General features: G+C 43.0%; 2 protein-coding genes across 5 annotated transcripts in view; one reads left to right on the top strand and one right to left on the bottom strand.

The window, feature by feature from the left end:
- The window catches only part of USP37 (ubiquitin specific peptidase 37), a 32,123-nt gene extending 24,480 nt beyond the window's left edge, over window positions 1–7,643 (top strand). For 2 of the 3 annotated variants that reach the window (XM_080980870.1, XM_080980871.1), the window contains exons 20-24: window positions 201–264; window positions 1,600–1,715; window positions 2,949–3,018; window positions 3,462–3,600; window positions 3,743–7,643. In XM_080980870.1, the coding sequence (XP_080836996.1) occupies window positions 201–264; window positions 1,600–1,715; window positions 2,949–3,018; window positions 3,462–3,600; window positions 3,743–3,830 (477 nt within the window). In that variant the 3' untranslated portion in view covers window positions 3,831–7,643. The remainder of the gene's footprint in view (window positions 1–200; window positions 265–1,599; window positions 1,716–2,948; window positions 3,019–3,461; window positions 3,601–3,742) is intronic. The other variant, XM_080980872.1, reaches the window with a different exon arrangement.
- Window positions 7,644–9,255: 1,612 nt separating this feature from the next.
- Window positions 9,256–18,362, bottom strand: part of VIL1 (villin 1) — a 31,345-nt gene continuing 22,238 nt past the window's right edge. For both annotated transcript variants that reach the window (XM_080980891.1, XM_080980892.1), the window contains 9 exons: window positions 17,237–17,374; window positions 16,749–16,907; window positions 15,414–15,593; window positions 13,649–13,794; window positions 12,455–12,599; window positions 11,732–11,920; window positions 11,158–11,226; window positions 10,175–10,312; window positions 9,256–9,439 (listed from right to left, as the gene is read on the bottom strand). In XM_080980891.1, coding sequence (XP_080837017.1) covers window positions 9,326–9,439; window positions 10,175–10,312; window positions 11,158–11,226; window positions 11,732–11,920; window positions 12,455–12,599; window positions 13,649–13,794; window positions 15,414–15,593; window positions 16,749–16,907; window positions 17,237–17,374 — 1,278 coding nt within the window. In that variant the 3' untranslated portion in view covers window positions 9,256–9,325. The remainder of the gene's footprint in view (window positions 9,440–10,174; window positions 10,313–11,157; window positions 11,227–11,731; window positions 11,921–12,454; window positions 12,600–13,648; window positions 13,795–15,413; window positions 15,594–16,748; window positions 16,908–17,236; window positions 17,375–18,362) is intronic.

The raw sequence follows: 18,362 nt of genomic DNA on the forward strand, positions 1-18,362 counted from the left end.
CAAACTTGAGCAACTTAAACAACCTTTTAATTAAAGCTGGCCCCGTGGAACATTTGGGCTCTGGCTGGTCTCAAACGTGCCTGCACAGGGAATTAGGTTTGTTGCAGAAACTGGAGTTGCATAGTTCTCAGTGGCAGTAACAGAACCTATAAAAAGAACAGGAAGTGTCTCAGTGAACTAAGTTTGGTTCTCTACCCCAGCAGGAGGCGCGGGAACAAAAAGAAGATGATGACCTTAAACGAGCCACTGAATTAAGTCTGCAAGGTGAGATGTACAGGAGAAAATAGGGATGAGTTTTCATATCATTCCACAATTGCTCACAGTACTTGAAAGGAAGCTGGTATTTTGTTCTTTGCCTCATTTGTATTACTTTGTGCTCTAGTCCTTCCAGTTTAGGTTCAATATAAAAGCACATTCAGCTGGTAAACTCTGAAACACAACATGCAGATCAGTGGAATTGTTTTATTATTCTTTCTTTTTTTCTTCCCTTGAAATTCCTCATTTTCTGTCAGAGAATCCTCATTAAGTTCACATTCCAATTTCATTTTCTGCAATTTTTTGGCAGCAACTCTGCTTAAAAGCCTTTGTAAAAAGTAAATGGTTTAAGCTCTCCCCCAAGTGAGTTTTCTTTGCCTTCCAATGAATACAACGGGGGGAAATGTGTTTGTTTGGTAGACAGTTACAGGACATAAAGGAATTGACTCATATCATTGCTGCATGAAAGCACAGATAGTTAAGAGATGCAAAGTACTGGTTTTCTACTGAAGGCTTTTGCTACTAGAGAGAGGTAGATACAATGCTGGTAGGATTTGTGGGCGTAGCAGAATGCTCTATAGGCAATCATAGCTTGTTTTCTGTGGTTCCTTCTCCCTTTCAGTTTGTTCTGCTGACCAACTGTACTGTGCCTTGTATGTAGGCTGATCTGTGATCCACCAATCCTGACCTGTCTTACCGAGTCAGTGGTAAAAATGTGAATGTCAAATTTCCAAATCTGTAAAACTTAACAACATGGGGTTTAATCCTGGTTTAGGTGATCGACAGCAAAAGCTATGACAAGTGGCATAACTTTCATATGCAAGTAATTAACTCAAAGCAGAACTTTTTTATTTAGCAGTAAGCAGAGTTGGCTTCACAGTATTATTATTGCGATGATGGTGGTGGTGGTGATAGTTCTGTGAAAACTAAAGCGGAAATGTTACAGAACCTCAAAGCTTAAAATTTCCCGCTACTTAGAAAAAGTTGCATGTATTTTGCTCAGTCCGGCAACTATTAAATTTCTATATTTTGATCACTTCTTGCCATGAGCTAAGAGGCAAGATGCTAGCACACTAGTTGCATTCCACCTTTTAACTGGAGCAGCAACATTTGAGAGCAGTACCTCAACGAAGCCTTAAAAGGATGTTTCTTTGCATAAAATTGAAAATACAGAAACTATTTGCTGTGTGTATATAGAATATTTACTTGATGCCCATTATTACAGTGCTTTATTTAGCAAAGGAGAGGGAAATATTTTGGATAAATGGTGTGCTGGTATATTGTCAGTTTTGTGATATGCTTATGATCAAGGGTCTTACACAGTATCATTTTCATGGTGTTTAGAGTTTAACAGCTCTCTTCTGGACAGCCTTGGCTCTGATGAGGACTCTGGGAATGAGGATGTTCTGGACATGGAGTACTCAGAAGCAGAAGCTGAGGAATTGAAAAGAAATGCTGAGGTGATGGTCTGGGCTATTGGGACTAGCTCCCATTTTATTACCATACGTGGAGTAAAAGCATATATAAATGCTTACGGGGAGCTTTTCTGTTTTGATGGTTCAGGTTGTTTGGTATGATATCCTTAGCTATCTTTGAGACTGTTTGTAAAGTTCTCTCAGTGGGTGGTGTTTGAGACTTGGGTTCAAATGCCTGCCTCATCATTTGGATGAGTTACTCTTCCTCTTGGAGATGAGGGTGGAGAAATAGTGATTTCCCTTTAGGGAGAAGGATGGAGTGGGGGAAATGCACATCTTGATTTGTTGGCTAAGCAGGGGTGGGGGGACTTGTGGCCTTGTATAGATTGTTGAACTCCAGTTCCTATCAGCTCTAGCCAGCATGACCAGTGGTCAGAAACTAAGGGAGCTGTAGTGTAGCAATGTCTGGAGGACCACAGGCTCTGCACCCCTGGGTTAATTAAGCTGGTATTTCATGCAGCACAGTAATTACATTATTGGTAAGATAAGTTTCTTAATTGTGAAGTAATCATACAAGCACCTGTTTAGTATTATGTTGAAGTTTTGTTTTGTTTGTTTGCTGTATAAATTGAAAAGGTTATTTTTATACTCAAAGGAAAAGGTTTTACAAGCCCTTCAACCTGCATTCCTAAAACCCAATTTTTAACATAGTGAAGTGTGACAGTAACTAGCCTTCCCTTTTAGAGAATGCAGGCAAACAATTATTTTTCCACTGTTCCTTCATACATCTTGAATATTGTTGTAGAGATGTTTGAGACAGTCTTCTTCCTCACAATTTTCTGGCTATTGTGCCTGTTGTATTCTGTTGATGTTTCAGAATAGTTTCTTTGTGCTGTCTCTCCCCCTGCTGGTTTACACATGCCCTCTAGGAAATCTTCCTGTTAGTGCATTGTAGGCTGTGACCTAGGTAAGGTCAGTAAGGTCAGAGTTTCCGTACTGAGCCTTTTGGAGCTCTGCATTGGCGCATTGTTGGCATTCCAGTTTCTGGGGTTTTAACAATGATGAGAGCTAGTTTAAAAATGAGAGGAAGTTAAGGCTGTATGTTCTCTGCTCCTGAGTTACCCGTAAGCTTTGACCTGAGCAAATTAGCAATATTTCAAAAGGTTTGCTCCAGTGTTTGGCGCAATAAAGATTTTATGGTAGCTAAACCATAATCTACCTACCTTTCTCAGTCTGGTAGAAGAGCAAACTTAAACTAATAATTGACTTTTTCCTCAGACAGGAGAGCTGCCCAACTCCTATCGACTCATTAGTGTTGTCAGCCATATTGGAGACACTTCCTCCTCAGGTAAGGCAAACATCACTTCCTTGATAGCTCTGCTCTCTACAGGAAAAGTGTGTCTCTTGTGTTTTTTCAGCAACCAAAACCACAAGGGAAAAAGAAGAAGATTGTTAATATTTCATTTTGTGTGCTTGGGGGAAAAAATCAGTTTTCTCAGAACCAACAGGGTTGTTGCCTAAATTCAGCAATTCAGTTAAGCTCACTGAAGCCCATAGAAATAATTATCCAAGAGAAACCAGCTATTTTAAGTGGAATTCATCTTGCTAGTTTAAATCAATCATTTTCAAAATAGCAAAATGCAGTTTGTACTAGGGAGTGTTATTGTCTTTCAGTTTATTAATTAATAAACAAATTGGCTTGAAAATACTTCTGATACTTAATGTAGTCTGGAAGCTACAGTCTATGGTGTTCTAATATTTTCTTTCTCTCTCTACCCCATCATATTGAAGGTCACTATATTAGTGATGTGTATGACATTCGCAAGCAAGTATGGTTCACATACAATGACTTGGAAGTATCCAGAACTCAAGAAGCCTCTGTGCAGAGTGACAGAGACCGGAGTGGCTACATCTTCTTTTATATGCACAAGTAAATGTACTTTATGTGTCCTCCCCAAATGGTCCAATCCTTTTTTATTTGCATTTGCATTTCCTACCCCTGCTCTACAGCTTTGCTTCCCCATTAAAAGCTTTCCTTCTTCTTTGATGTGAACCTCTTTTGTGTTTCCCAGGGAGATATTTGATGAGTTGCTAGAAACGGAAAAGAATATGCAGCTGCCTTGCACGGAGGTGGGGAAGCCAGTTCGGCAGCCCATTTGAAAAACGTCGCTTTAACTGAGCACAAGTGATTTCTGAACTTTTGCCTGACATGCAAGAGCCACAAACCCCCGAGAACTCAGGGCGTAGTTGAGACAACCCCATGGAATAGGAGGAATGGACCACTTCACGCCTTCCTTTTGAATTTCAACCATGCAGCTAAGCTTCTTTTACCTGGAGTTTCCTTCTTATTCTTTTGTTTTAAATAGTCAAGAAATAATTGTGCCAGCAGCCATGGTGTTAATCAGGCCAGAGGATTTAATGGCTCCTTCAAAAACTCATAAAAGGATGGTGTGAGAAGCGACTTCAAGTTCGCCCATTTACCTCTCACAGGGAAACTGAGAAGATGCTACATATTGGGTGGTTTTCTATGCCTTCCCTACACGAGAGCAAAATAAGCAATAGTCTCAAATCTGGTAAATATTGTGTACATAACGTGAATTGGAAAGTGCTGAAGGCTGACTCAGCTAAAGGCTGACCCTGGCATTGCTGAAACTGGGACACCCATGGTCTTTAATACAGGATCACACAGATCCAGGAAACAAACTGTCGGTGCTTTGGAACCCATGGATTACATCTTCACATAGTTCACTTTCGTCCTTGTTTTTAAAGTTAAAATATATACTATATAAATATATATATATATATAATTTTTAAAGTTTTTATTCTTTTTTGACTGTGTTCTTTTCTAAGTACTGCCGTTTGCAGAAAGGTTTTATTTCTCTGTGAGCATTTGTGTGTATAATCTGTATTAGTCTGTGTATATATATCTAGATATATATTAGCTGTGTTTCACTGAAGACTGTCCCGGTTTGGCAATGAGAGAGGCAGCTAACTGGAAGTGCAAGTCCTGGCTTTTGGCAGGGCTTTTTTTACCAGTGCCCAGCTAGTGCTAATCAGTAAATGAAGCACGAACGAGAGTTCTGTTTTCCCTGTGTTTGTGTTGGCTTTCAGCCCTGAAAAACTGCACATGCTTGAAAGGTGTGTGTGTGTGTGTGTGTGTGTGTGTGTGTGTGTGTGTGATATCCCAGCTTTACTCTGTTGGGCAAGAGTTGTATGCCAACAGATGAAATATTAAAATGTACCTGGATTTATTCTAATTGTGTGGTAAGTGCAGTTAAATCAGTTGAAAAAATCAGAGAACTCTCAAAAGTGGTTATTTGATGTTTTTGAGACATTTCAGGGTGTAGATGTTAGGGTTTGGTTATTTAATAGTATTTGGATAACACTAAATTCATTTTGTAGCTTGTTTGACAAAAAGGATGAACAAGAAAAATACTATCTAGAATTAATTTGTTTCAGTTCCTCATTTTAATACTGGAAATTTATTCCAGTTTTTTCACTTTTGTGGCAATAAAATTGCTAATAATTGAGGTGCCTCTTGGTTTGCCCCTAACTCAGACTTTTCTTTTGAAAAGGTTAACAGGTGTTGAGAGGGTTGTCGTCCCCCCTTCTTGACAATTGTTTTTAATTACAATTAGAACTTCCTAAGAAATATAATCCTTTGACTAGAAGACACAAACCATGGGCATTAGTAGGCAACAGGTATTACCTGTTGTGGAAGGATTTCCCTGCCGGGCTTATAGAATTACAGGCTGTGTTAGGCAACTCTGAATGACATTTGCTGTGTCAAGGGTAGTAGTAGGGTGATAACTTTATCATTTGCTTGGCTAATCTGCCAAACCAAACAAAGGTTCTCCCAAGTCATACTGCCAAAAGCATAGTGTTTAAATTTATTCTATCATTGTGATTTTGCACTGTTGACGGTCAGAGTTATTTGAATGTGCTTTTTAGTAAGGAATAAGGGGTTTTTCTTGAGGTGTAAAAGAGGAGCCTCAAAATGAAATACTGTTCTGGAGTAAGGCTGTACATCTCTTCCTGATTCTGAGGTAGTGCTGTCCATCTCTCCCCCCCCCCCCCCCGAAACTCCCAGATAAATGCATTAAGTAGTTGTCATGACACCTACAGGTTCATATTGATAGCATGGTCAAGATAAATTAACTCCCATATTTACAGGCAAAACATTATAGGTAGGTGTCGTAATAAGACAGTATAGAGCATCCAGGTTCAGGTGCAGAGTCATCAGAATTGTCAGGAATGTGGACTCATTAGAGCAATCATACGTTTTTGCTTCATCTAGTATTGAGAATGCAATTTAGCCAGAAGTGACTGTAAGCCAGTGATTATGTCAAGCTATGGCAACTTTCTAAATAGTTTTTTGCCCCCTAAGGTGAAATGTGCTGGCAAGGAAGGTACTATCTAGTGCTCCCTCTATATATGTAAATTTACATTTACATCCTTGTTGGCATTTGCAGTCCATTAAAATCTGTAGAATGTGTTGTGCGAGGGAGATTCTAAGCTCAATCAGTTTTTATTGTCTACTGTTTTAACAGGAAGTGCTGAAACTGTGCAAGAGTGCTGAAACTGTGCAAGAGTTTAAGTTTGTACAGTTTTCTCAGCCATTCAGGGTTACATTTAGAACCAAATTTTAAGTATGTGGTTTATAGGATCTTGTACTATAGGTAATCTTGAGAAATACAGAAACTTTGGGGACCTAAACAGCAGTGGCTTACTGCTGCTGTTTAGAATCCTGTTGCCTGCTAAAGGGAAGGTTTGTTTTTAGAGCAGTGTGATATGTAACTTTCTGAGACATTCTTGGTTTCAAAAGAAGGAAGCAACTAAACATGAGTTCACCCAATAGAATTTGGTTTGGTTTGGTTCATGCCTGCATATTTTAAACCTCACTTTTCTACATTTGCCCTATTTTTGCTGTATTTTTCTGCTATATTTACTTTTTGATAAAGAAAAATAGCCATATATGTGTTTGCACTAAGTAACTAAACTCTCCATAACCTCCACCCCTCCCCAACAAATCCTGTATATAGCTGGATTAATAAAATAGCTCAGGTCGTTTGCTAAAGAAAACTTTAGAAATCACCATGCACCTATTTTTTAATGAAGATTTTTCCTTATATAAAAAAAGCTTGTTCTTTCTAGCCATGGGCTAGAAATTGAAAACCTAAGCATGCAAATATAGGGCATTAGGCATCAGTGTTTCACTTAAAGTTAAATCTGTCCATCGGTTTTGCCCTCACTACTGGAAGATGAATGCTCAGTGTTTTATAAATGGAGTCTGTGGAAATAACCTTGAAGATACAGAGGATTCCAGTGATTTCTCTATTCTGGGCTCCCCGCCCCCTTCCACCATGGGGGAGTCAACAGCATAAGGTGTACTACTTGTTTCAGGCATGCAGGGTCTTTCAAGTGCTAGATGGGTTAACAAAACCTGCTTGCCCTGCAGCTAATTAAAGGCTGGATTAATTATAATTAAATAGTATTTCATTGGAAATCCATGGAATTTTTCAGATCCCTGTGATGGGAGTTTGGGGTAAGATGCAGAGTTGAGTTTCTGTACAAGAATTGGTGTTCTTTTTGAACCAGTGTAACATGGGGAGTGAACAGTCTTGGAATGAAAATGAAGTGGGTGGGTTGTTGCCCCTATGCTACTTCCCAGTGTTAACCTACTTCTTTGCTCCCCTGCTTCTTTAATAAGTTATTCTCTAAAAACTTAGGGGGAGTGAGTGAGTTGGGGCGAGAGTTCTTGTCATGTGTGTTTGAGGCAGTTGTCTTGGGGATTTTTTTTTAATGTTGGGAGTCACTTTGTGTCCCTTGACACTTAATGTGGAGCAGCACTTTTCTGTGTTTTAGCAGACTTGTTTCTATGTATTCTTTACTAAATTCTGCCTTCTTTTCTTCCTCTTTAAATGATGTGTAGATTGATTTCAGAGAAATTAAACACTCTTCATTAATGCTGAATCTCGTTCCTTTTTTATAAAAAAAAGATGCAGGTGTCTTACAGCTTTGTTTAGCACAGAGTTACATTCCTCTCCTCCCTCTTCAGTGCATTGCACACCCTCAGAATATGCTTGAGAGGGTTGGATGGTTCTCAGTTTTCACTGCTGTTTATTGTTGTTGCAGTTGATACTCTAAATTTATGGCCTTCTATTTTTATGATTCTTCAAAACGTATTCCATTCCTTGGGGTTTGTATCCAACACAGCTGTTTCGTTAGTACAGCAGGCTTCCGCTTGCGTAATGGACTTTTTCCCTCCTCTCCCCTCTAGCCCCCCGTGAACCCTTAAAATCTACTCCAGAGGGTTGGAGGACTCTCAGAGCAGATTTTGAGAGCATATGGGGAGAGGAGAGGAAGGAGAAGTCCTGCTTGCATAAAGGCTTTTGCTACAATCCCTTGTGTTCTTGGCTTAGTTTCATTTTAAGCGTAAATCTATTAGAGAAGTTACATTTCGAAAAGCCATTTTGATCCATAGAGGAAAGAAATGTGCATTAGAAAGCTGACTTTTTCAGAAAATCACCAGGCCACCAAATGTGCAGTTGTTCTTGCATTTCCCTTCAGAGAAATGAAGCACTACTTCTGCCAGTATGGAATAGGTATAAACCATTCTCTGAACAAAGTCTAGCTCCTTGAGACACATTAGCAACTGCCTGTGGAAAATCCATCCTAGTTCTGCTTTTGTCCTGTAAGGTAAGGTGTGGTAAGTTGCTTCTCAAGTGGGGGCAGATCCTCATTTTGAAGACCTATGTATCTGCATTATAAAATGCGTATGGTAAGCCATATGGAATACTTTTCATTAAGGAAACTTCAGCTTGCTGTTCTACTCATTGCTTAAAGCCTGATAAATGGAAGTAACTGTAGTTGCTAGTCCTGTTGTCAGCATTTTCATGTGTGATTATTGAATAATGGGAATTTGCAGTCATGAATTTTCTACAAAATTTATTTGAATTGCCTATGACTAGCCCTAGCCCACTAAATGTGATCAAAAACCACACTTCTGTGTGCAGGCGAATTGGAATTCACTCTGCACTTCTGGGTTCAGAGGAAAACCATGGAAAGTGGTGTGTATGTAAAGAAACAATTTAAAATTGTGTGGAAATGTAGTTGCATCAATTCCTGTTTCACAGGGGCGGGGTAGGGGGACTCCTCCCTATAGTATAATACTGGGGTTGGTAAAACAAAACTGCAGAAATTTGTCAACACTGAGCATACATAATGTAGATCTTAGTGATGTCATTGCAGACATATTGGGGAAAACAATGTGGAAGTGCCAAAATTTATTCAGGAATTCAGAGAAGTGAAGATCAAGGGGGAAATGGAGTGATCAGCTACAAGACAGCCTGGTGTTGTTGACTCACTAGAATAAATCGCTACCTTGTTTCCTAGGTGGAGAAAGATGATACTCAAGTGGGCAGACACAAGTTTAAAGGCTCCCTTTTCCTGCCTGGGCTGCCCTGTGTTTCTAGTAACTCAGAATTTGACCACCTGTAGGGTTAATGAATAAAATCCCCTTTGTTGCTGCATATAATCCAGTGGCAGAAAATGCTTGATTGTTCATTCTGGGACACTCCAAACAAACTTGGAATTATTTTTATTTTAAGTAAAAATATCCACTTCGAGGCAATGACAGCAGAAAGTTTACATTTTTAGAAAAGTCCTTTTTCCTTCTTGAGAGTCTGTTGCTTCCATTGAGGAAGGGCAGCAAAGTTTTGTCGGGACATTCCAAAGACAGCAAGAAAATCTTCATCTGATATGTAGTCCTATGGGATGGGGGGAAAGGGCAAGGATGAGAGAGAGCACAAGTCCAGTCATAAAGGTAACACACTGTAGTGAAAACACTACGTCCAGATTTCCTGTGAGTATTTGGGGGCACAGCCTGATAACACTCAGACAAGATGGCATGCTCAGAAGAAGTCTAAGGAAACTGGAGATTGTTCTGTATTTTCCTCAAGTTGTTGCCACTTTATGCTGGTTCAGAATGAATGAACAGTGGGAGGTATTCAGCTAACTTTTTACACGAGTGCACAAATTAGCACTGGCACAAATTTTCTTCTTCCTCCTCCTCCCACACAATCTCCAAATCAGCTCTGGAGGATCGGGGGAACCACCAGAACAGATATTGGGGGAACACATGGGGAAAAGAGGGAGGGAATATTCCATCTCTCGCTCACAAATCCTTGTGCTGATGGTCTCCCAGCCTTAACACTATCTTGAATACAACCTAATATTAATTGGGGCAGATGGGGATGGCTATGGAAAGGAACTGTGCATATCAAATGCTTCAGCACATTAGCAAGCTTTTATTCCTACACCCATTAGATGTTTGTAGCCCTGATTTAGCATACACTAGCCTATTCTGTATCTGGATTTGGTGATGTGAGATTAAGCTGTGCCAAGATCTGCATACACCACCACTTTGAGCTCTTTGGAGGAAAGGCAGGATATAAATGCAATAAATAAACACGAGAAATGTGAATGCAGCCCTGGGATCTCACCTCCTTCCTGCTGGGGTTTACATCGCTGGGTAGTTCCTCTGCAGACACATTCATCAATTTCTCCAGAGGGTAGGTTGACATTGAGATACTACCCAAGGTTGTGTTGGCAGTGAAAACTGTTTTTGCATCAAGGATTTCCTGAAAGAGAAATTGGAAGGGGGAATCCCCAAAGCTCAAATGTGTCTTGTATCTATTTAAACAAGAGTTGAGGCAAGGCTTTTTTTCAGCCTCAGCAGAATTCAGTTCCGGCACCTCTCAGGTGGGCGTCATTGCCATTATGGGAGAACTAGGGAGGTGTTCATGGTGAGTTCCAACACCTCTTTTTCTAGAAAAATAGCACTGAGTTGAGGGAAGGTAAATTGGCATTGTAAACTGAACTGTTTTAGATAAATAAATGCATTTATTGATCTAAAATGCAGTATTGTGTGTTCTGGTACACTTTGTAAGAAAGGAGTTTAAAAATTCTAGCACCATCCAGAGGAGTAAGATTGGTAGAGTTGGAAGGGACATGTTGGTCTGTTGCGGCAGAAATAGTCTAGTACACAATCACTTGTGCCATAACGCTCTTGTCTTTAAGGTGCTGCAAGAAGGTCAGTCACTACAACATCAGAGGAACAGTGAGGGAGGTGGAGAGGGCATGCTGTGGGCAATGTTTTCTACAAGCAGTTAACCTCATCCTTAAAGAGGAATGCAACTCCGTTGCTCCTCAGCTGTTACCATACTTACTATCCCTCTAAAGGGAAGTTTTTCTGGAGTAAGTATTGCAGCCTTTTATACTGAAATAACTTTAAAAGAAGGCCTTGCATCCCCCAGTCAGATAGTACAGGCATGAAAAGCTACACAGCAGTTACTGCTATAAAATGAACTTGGGTCCTATTGTTCCTGGTTTCCTATGAATTAAATGGCAACTGTGCCACCTGCACTTGTATATGATCAAACACGTGTTCTCCCTGCTTTCTATCCCACTCTTCAGTAATACTTACAGAAGTGATCTGGCCAAGGTTGTCCTCATCTACAAGTTCAGCTTTTAACTCTTCATAGGATTTCTTCTCCTGCATGAAGATAGACCACAAAAACCCTGGGAGTTACCAGACTACCCACACACATGAACATTTTGATTTGACTGAAGGGTAGAGAGTTAAAATAGGATTCCTTAAAGAGAAGTCTGCTGAATCTTAAGCCTGGTAACCTATGTGCTCATCATCATTTGTGGATACAGACAGTCTGGATGTAGCTAGCTACACTTCAGCATGTCGAAAGTTCATGAGAGCTAATTCTGATGAAAATCTGTAGGTGGGGTGGGTAACGTGCTTCCAGCTCCCATCGTCTCCAGTCCACCTGGCCAAAGGTCAAGGATGATGGCAGCTATAATCGAACAACATCTGGAAGGTTAGAGGAGAGCTCTAACAAGACAGAGCAATTAGAGGGAAAGTAATGTTTTCTACACATTTCAAACATGTCTTTGAATTCACACGGGATTAACCTTTGTTGCACGACGTGGTGTTCTCAGCTGCCTTTTGTTAGACCTGAAAGAATAAGGGCCACTAGGTCACTTACTGTCCCTTTGAGGGGGTCCCATGCTAGGAACCAGCCAGTGAATGTCGGAGGCTCAAAGCCTTGCTTCACAATCACAATGGGAGTGTCAAGGTCACGTCCACCCGGGTGAGTTCGCAGGTACTCCTGCACCGTTACGGCTGCTGCCTCCTTCTCAGCCTCATTTGCATCTTTGCCAATCCAGAAGTAAACCTGGCCGGAGAAAAAGCTCTTATGAATGGAAGCGGACATGCAGCTCATGTGCTGGTAGCTGGATCAAAAGGGAGAAAGGTTCAGGGAATTCTGCCCTTGCGTTTGTGTTTGCCTGTGTATATCTCTCAACTGTAGACTTAAAGCTTCTGTGGCAGACCATAACCCCCTAAACCTTAAGGAACCTTAGCTAACAGTTTCTAGAGGGGTAGTGGTCATATTCATTTCTTACCCCAAAAACAACAAAATTGTGGCACTTTAAAGGCTAACCAGTTGGTTAAGACAAGGTTTCGTGGACTATAGTTCACATCCTCAGCTGCATGGAGTGTTAATATAGCACAGTAATTAGATGAGAAGTGTGTGTGCGCGAACAAAGCTGTAAAGAAATTCCAGCGTGCAATATTAGCCATGAAAGTAAAATTCAATAGCATTATTACGGGGGGTGGGGGGTGGGGGGACATTCATTGCCAATGTGCTTCATTGAGCAGCAAATGCTTCCTCTCCCTATTCATTCTTTACCCCCCACCTCAGACCCACCTGGTCCCAGGCATCCAGTAGGAACACATCATCTTCTTCCAAGTCATCTTGAGTAAAATTTGTGATCTCCATGGCAAGGAAGCGCCCCGTCTTATTGGAGCACTGAAAGAGCCGAGGTGTGATGGCAATTGTTTCCTCCTGTAATCTGCACAAAAAGAGGGAGAGAGACAGGTCAGGTGGCAGGTCAGCTCCCTATTTGCACACAAGCACATGGAGAAAAAGCCATATATCCAGCTTTTCTACCAGGCCACATCAGATGCAGCCGTTCTCAACCTGTGGGTCCCCAGATGTTGTTGGACTACAACTCCCATCATCCTTGAGCTCTGGCCTTGGGGTGTTGGGAGTTGTAGTTCAACATCATCTGGGAACCCACAGGTTGAGAAAGGCTGGATTGGAGCAATCTAGAGTAGAGAAGCAGCCAGAAAGGGTGTGCGCGGGTTTCATTTCCCCCTGAAACTCCTTGCCACTTGCCTCTAAAATAACCACCCTCTGCAAGTGGATTTGGAGGGAGGGAAACTGACACTTGAGGTTTTCTCGCACATGCCTTAAAAAGCCACCAGAGTCTTCTGATTTTGAGTGGAGATGGAGGCTGTGGCTTCTTCCATCCAATTCAGACTTTGACATTAGGAGAGTAAGGATTGGCGTGTAAGAGTGCATTGCCTAGGCAGGACCGGCCCTGCCATTAGCCAGTGTGAAGTAGCCGTTTCAGGCAATGGAGGCTGGGAGAGATGGCAACCACACTAAGAAAATTTAACTATGAACCCCCAAATTTGGAATCCTGTTCCAAACCTGTACCAAAGGTTTGCACGTCTTTTACAGCAAAATCCCAGCATTTTGCAGCATGCCATAAACTGAGCAATTGATACATCAAACACAGGCTTCATGCTTTATATTAACTATGAACCACAAACCGGTGCCAAACTGGTGGAGTTCTAGCCCCCCTGAGTGGAAGCCTCAGTAGCAGCTATGCTGCCTTGTTGGTGGCCTGGGCTGGTTGGCTTCCTTGCCTCACAGTATTCTGCAACCAGCATGCCTGGAAAGGGCCCCTTGCCCAAGTGATCAGCTGTAAGGTAGTCAGTGGAGGCCATGCATTCTGGTAGCCATGGTGTGCACACATCTGCTGCTCTGATGATGTGATGCAGGCAGCTAGCACTGCCCCTGCAGAGCAGCACTTGCCCAGGTGCCAGATGTTACCTTTTGTTGTTGGCGTACTGGGACTTCCCGCCTAGCGCAATCCAGAACTCCGCAGGCTCCTGTCCTTCTGCGATCACTGCTTTCTCGGTCTTGGAGATCAGGTCAGCCACACTCCTGGCCATCTCCCTCTCATCCCCACTGCAACCCTGCAGGAAGGAAAACCAGACTGTGGTGTGGGGGTTGGGGGTTGGGTCAGCCTTTCAATTACCGTATTTTTCGCTCTATAACACGCAGATTTTTTCTCCTGAAAAGGAAGGGGAAATGTCTGTGCGTGTTATGGAGCGAATGTGTGGTCCCTGGAGCCGAAAAATCAGACAAAAATCAAATCGGGCTTCACGATTGCTGAAACGGAACAAAGAGCAGGGAAAGCCCCTCCCCTCCAGGCAAGCAGAGGGGAAAAGAGGAAGCAGCTGCTTTCCTGCATTCTGCCTCAGGGTCTTACTGCCCACCCGCTCTGTTTCGTTGCTGTGTTTGCTGAAACGGAACAAAGAGCAGGGAAAGCCCCTCCCCTCCAGGCAAGCAGAGGGGAAAAGAGGAAGCAGCTGCTTTCCTGCATTCTGCCTCAGGGTCTTACTGCCCACCCGCTCTGTTTCGTTGCTGTGTTTGCTGAAACGGAACAAAGAGCAGGGAAAGCCCCTCCCCTCCAGGCAAGCAGAGGGGAAAAGAGGAAGTGGTTGCTTTCCTGCATTCTGCCTCAGGGTCTTACTGCCCACCCGCTCTGTTTCGTTGCTGTGTTTGCTGAAACGGAACAAAGAGCAGGGAAAGCCCCTCCCCTCCAGGCAAGCAGAGGGGAAAGCAGAGTGTCTGCTTTCCTCTCTGTGCTTCGGAGGGAACAATGTTTGTGAAGGGAAGAGAGATTACAGGTTCAGCTTAAAATTCTGATTTGACTTCCTGCTTTTTTGTTTTTGGGGACACACAGCATTCAAATATGCTTTCTTCAATTTAAAAGGATGAAATCCTTAAACAGTGTTTTGCCTGTAAATTCATGCGATCTGGAAGATTACAGTGTCTGTACCTCTTAAGGGATGGCAAAGCTTAGGTTTCGCTGCTAAATAGTTCTTAATGCAGTTAAAATGCTTTCTTCTGTCAAGGCAATTAAAAAAAATAAATATCAGGCAGCCGGAAAACATGCAGATGGGAGAGAGAGAGAGAGAGAGAGAGAGCGCTGGCTGGCTTGTGTGGGTGGGTGGGGGGGGAACTTTTGCCTTCCTTTCCTCACGTTATAGCCCTCTCCTGCATTCTTAGCCTTCTGTGTTTTTCCTTCCCTCCCCACTTAAAATGTGGTTACAAAGCATGGATCCACATGGATCCTCAGGATCTTTGCATTGGGTCACCCCAAATTCACCATCAGAGCACACAGCATGTCCATGGCTACAGCCTGCCCCCCCAAAATCACGCACCCACTGTTGCCTGGGGCTGCAATGGTGCAAAAACGTGGTTACAAAGCATGGATCCACAGGGATTCTCAGGATTTTTGCATTGGGTCACCCCAAATTCACCATCAGATCACATGTCTGTGGCCACAGCATGAAGCACAAAAATGATACGTCCACTGTTTCATTCAGAATATTTTTTCCCTTGTTTTCCTCCTCTAAAAACGATGTGCGTGTTATGGTCAGGTGCGTGTTATAGAGCGAAAAATACGGTAACTAAATTCCACTCCCTCTTCCAAAGCTGAGGATGTTTGTTCTGGATCACACTTGCTAGTGCCCTCAGCCTCCAAATCACCCACCAGCTGTGCACTTCTCCCGGAAAGGATGCCTACCTTCCCATACCAGAGGTAGCAGCAACTCTGAGTCTTGAGGATAAAGACATCGTTGGAATTGAGGGAGGAGGCCTGGGGAGGCACCTCAAAGGCCTTGGTGTTGAATTCGTTGGTCCCATGCACCTGGAAAAGGCGGATGGTGGGCACTGGAGCTGTGCTGCCAGCTCGGGAGGTACCACCCTAGGTGTAAGGAGGAAGGGGAAAAAGAATTTAGACAGCTATGAGAGTCCAGGCATCACTCCAGGCTTCTAGGGCTTGGATACTACAAGAGCAAGAGAAATTATGCAAAATTCATGCACACTTTCTGAATGGGTGCTGTGTTGAGGAATTCCACAGCCTCTCAGCCATGCTTATATAGAGCATGAGCATCACTGCACTCCAAAGCCCAGTGCATTGGTTATATCATCCCAAATAAAGGTCATAGGACTGCATGAAAGCAAGATCTATTCGTTAAGCCTCAACCCTCCCCCAGAGACATAAACTATTTTGTACAAGCTTTGTCCCATCCATTATTTCACCTTCCACTGCAGAACTATAGGAACTGGTCCCAAAAGGCCCCTTTCCTGACACAGATGAGGTCAGGTCACTCTGTGACTGACGCATTCTAGGTTCCCCTTTGCCTTGATAGCTTCCCGTTCCACAGTAGCCTTTTCCGCCACTGGAACTTAAACCCACTGCTCCTTGTCCTGTTCAGGGCATGGAACGAATGGGATATTTTCCCCTCCCCTTTCTGAAATCTGTCAGGAGGGTCACATCCGCTCAATATACAAAGCACCACCACCAAAGGAAAAGGGATGAGGAAGCGGTAGAGTGCTCAACCACAAACAGCTTACAAAGTGGCAACAAGAATACAGCCTGTCATAAAACTCCCTTGAAGTGATATAACTCCAGATTAGGAAGCTTTGAGACCAAAAGACATGTGAAGTGGGAAAGATGTGTTTTGATCTCCCAGGGGGCTTTTAATATTATTATTTAAAGCCCCTCTGGGGTCTCAGATTTTGATCGGAGAAGTGCTGCTGGTGGAGCAAGTGTTCACTTCTCTGTGATTTTCCTAGTCTAAATTGCTCCCCCATCCCCAAAACTATGATTATCTCCACTGGGGGAGGGGAAACAAGGGAACCTGTATTGTGCCTGTTATTCCCCATCCCCCAAAAATACCTACTTGGATGCAAAACCTAAATCCCCCGTAGAACTATTGTTCTGATCAAAATTAGAGCCACCCTCTAAAGTTCTCTTTGGATTTCCTGTTTCGTATCTGTTTTGCTCCCCATTGTACAGCTGGGAAATGGAAAGGGAGACAATATTAACCACTGAGTCTGTCCCTCTTGTGCTCACCGAATACACCACCATGCGTCCCTTGAAGATGGCCATAAGATGAGCAGGCTCCTTGCCCATGGTCACTCGCACCTGCACAGGTTCACCATTATACTGTTGGTCCAGAATGATAGCCTGGTAAGCAGAGGCAGTGATCTCGTCGGGACTGGCGTGGCGACCCTGGAAAGCAGCAACAAAGTAGGCTGACGTAAAGGTTCCGACTGTCTCTCAGCTACAATTCAATGGGGAGAGGACTTCAAAACTCATGACTGTGAACACAGCATCCTACAGCAGAATCCAGTGGCATCTTTAGGGTCCTGAAAACTTCAGACTCCTTTGGAAAGGCAAATTCCTAGTACTTGTTGTTGTTGTTGTTGTTGTTGTGAACATGCAAACGGTTTCTACAGCTCCTAGGTGACATGTGGAAGGTCTTTCTTCTCTCTCCATCTCCTTGGCCTATACTCTGCTTCCTTTGCCGTAATCCCTCCTGCCCACCTCCACCTGCTCACCTGCCAAATGTAGATCATGTAGTGCATTTTACTGGAGACTAGATATTTGTAGAGGATAAGGTAGCAGTCGCCGCTGTAGAAATGACCAAGCCAGCGACCCTCCACTGGTACCAGTTCCAAGTCCTCAATTCGCCAGACCTGTCAAGGCAAGTGGAACATGAGCAACAGGGTAGCAGTAGATGTTCAAGGGGTGGGCAGGGGTTGGTGGGTGGAGGTTTCCTCAGTATAGCCAGGAATATAGTGCTTGGCAAAGTTAGCTCGGTTAGCAGTTAGGTCCATCATAACTGGACACTGCAGATTCTGCAATAAAGAGTGAGATTTCCTGGGAGAAAACAGCAGGGCAAATGGAAGTGTGAGCAAGCCCCTAGAGTAGTGGTGTATATCTGAATTTCTCAACTGTGTACATTTGGGGTGATGGTGGAAGGAAATGTGGCACTGGATACAGAATTCAGCCTTCTAAAGATCTCGATTCTCATTTAAAACACCACCAAAGCATCACTTTTCAAGTCCTTATGGCTATGGTGATATGCTTCAACTTTACTGTGTGATGCCTTGTGAAGTCCCAGAGAAAAAAGTAGTGATGAAGATGGTCCTCAGTTCCTTACGTTCCTGCTGATGTTGTTCTTACAGGGCCTGTGGTGAACCCAGGGCAAAGACCTTCCCCAGCCTACAATCCTAAGGAGCACTAAAGCATACCCCATAGCCCTACCAAAGTTATAATTGAATGGTATTAGATTTATATCCCACCCTTCCTCTCAAAAGTGTCCAGGGCCTTATGTTATGTGGCATTCATGCTGCTGTTCCCCAACTAGCCAAGTCACTGGCACTGGATATAATTTCGCAGCTTGTCATCCTTTTAGAAAGGCAAATTTGGACAGCTGTAACCAAGGAGATTTTCTGTCCTTTTGTTGCCACAGCTTCAAAAGGTGTGGCTAGTTTGGGGCTGGTCTTGCCAGATTTATTGCAGCTGCTCACCTTTAACTCCAGCTCTACTTTCATAATGCTAGCATGGCAATTCATTTTGCATATTTGCAGAGCTGAGGCCAAGAGGAAGCCTTTGAGATAGACCTGTCTTGTGCTCTTGTGTCTCACAACAGGTTATCCCACTAAACTCAAAGCCAAAAGG

This window comes from Podarcis pityusensis (assembly GCF_964106645.2).
Source record: "Podarcis pityusensis genome assembly, chromosome: 1".
Lineage (NCBI taxonomy): Eukaryota > Metazoa > Chordata > Lepidosauria > Squamata > Lacertidae > Podarcis > Podarcis pityusensis.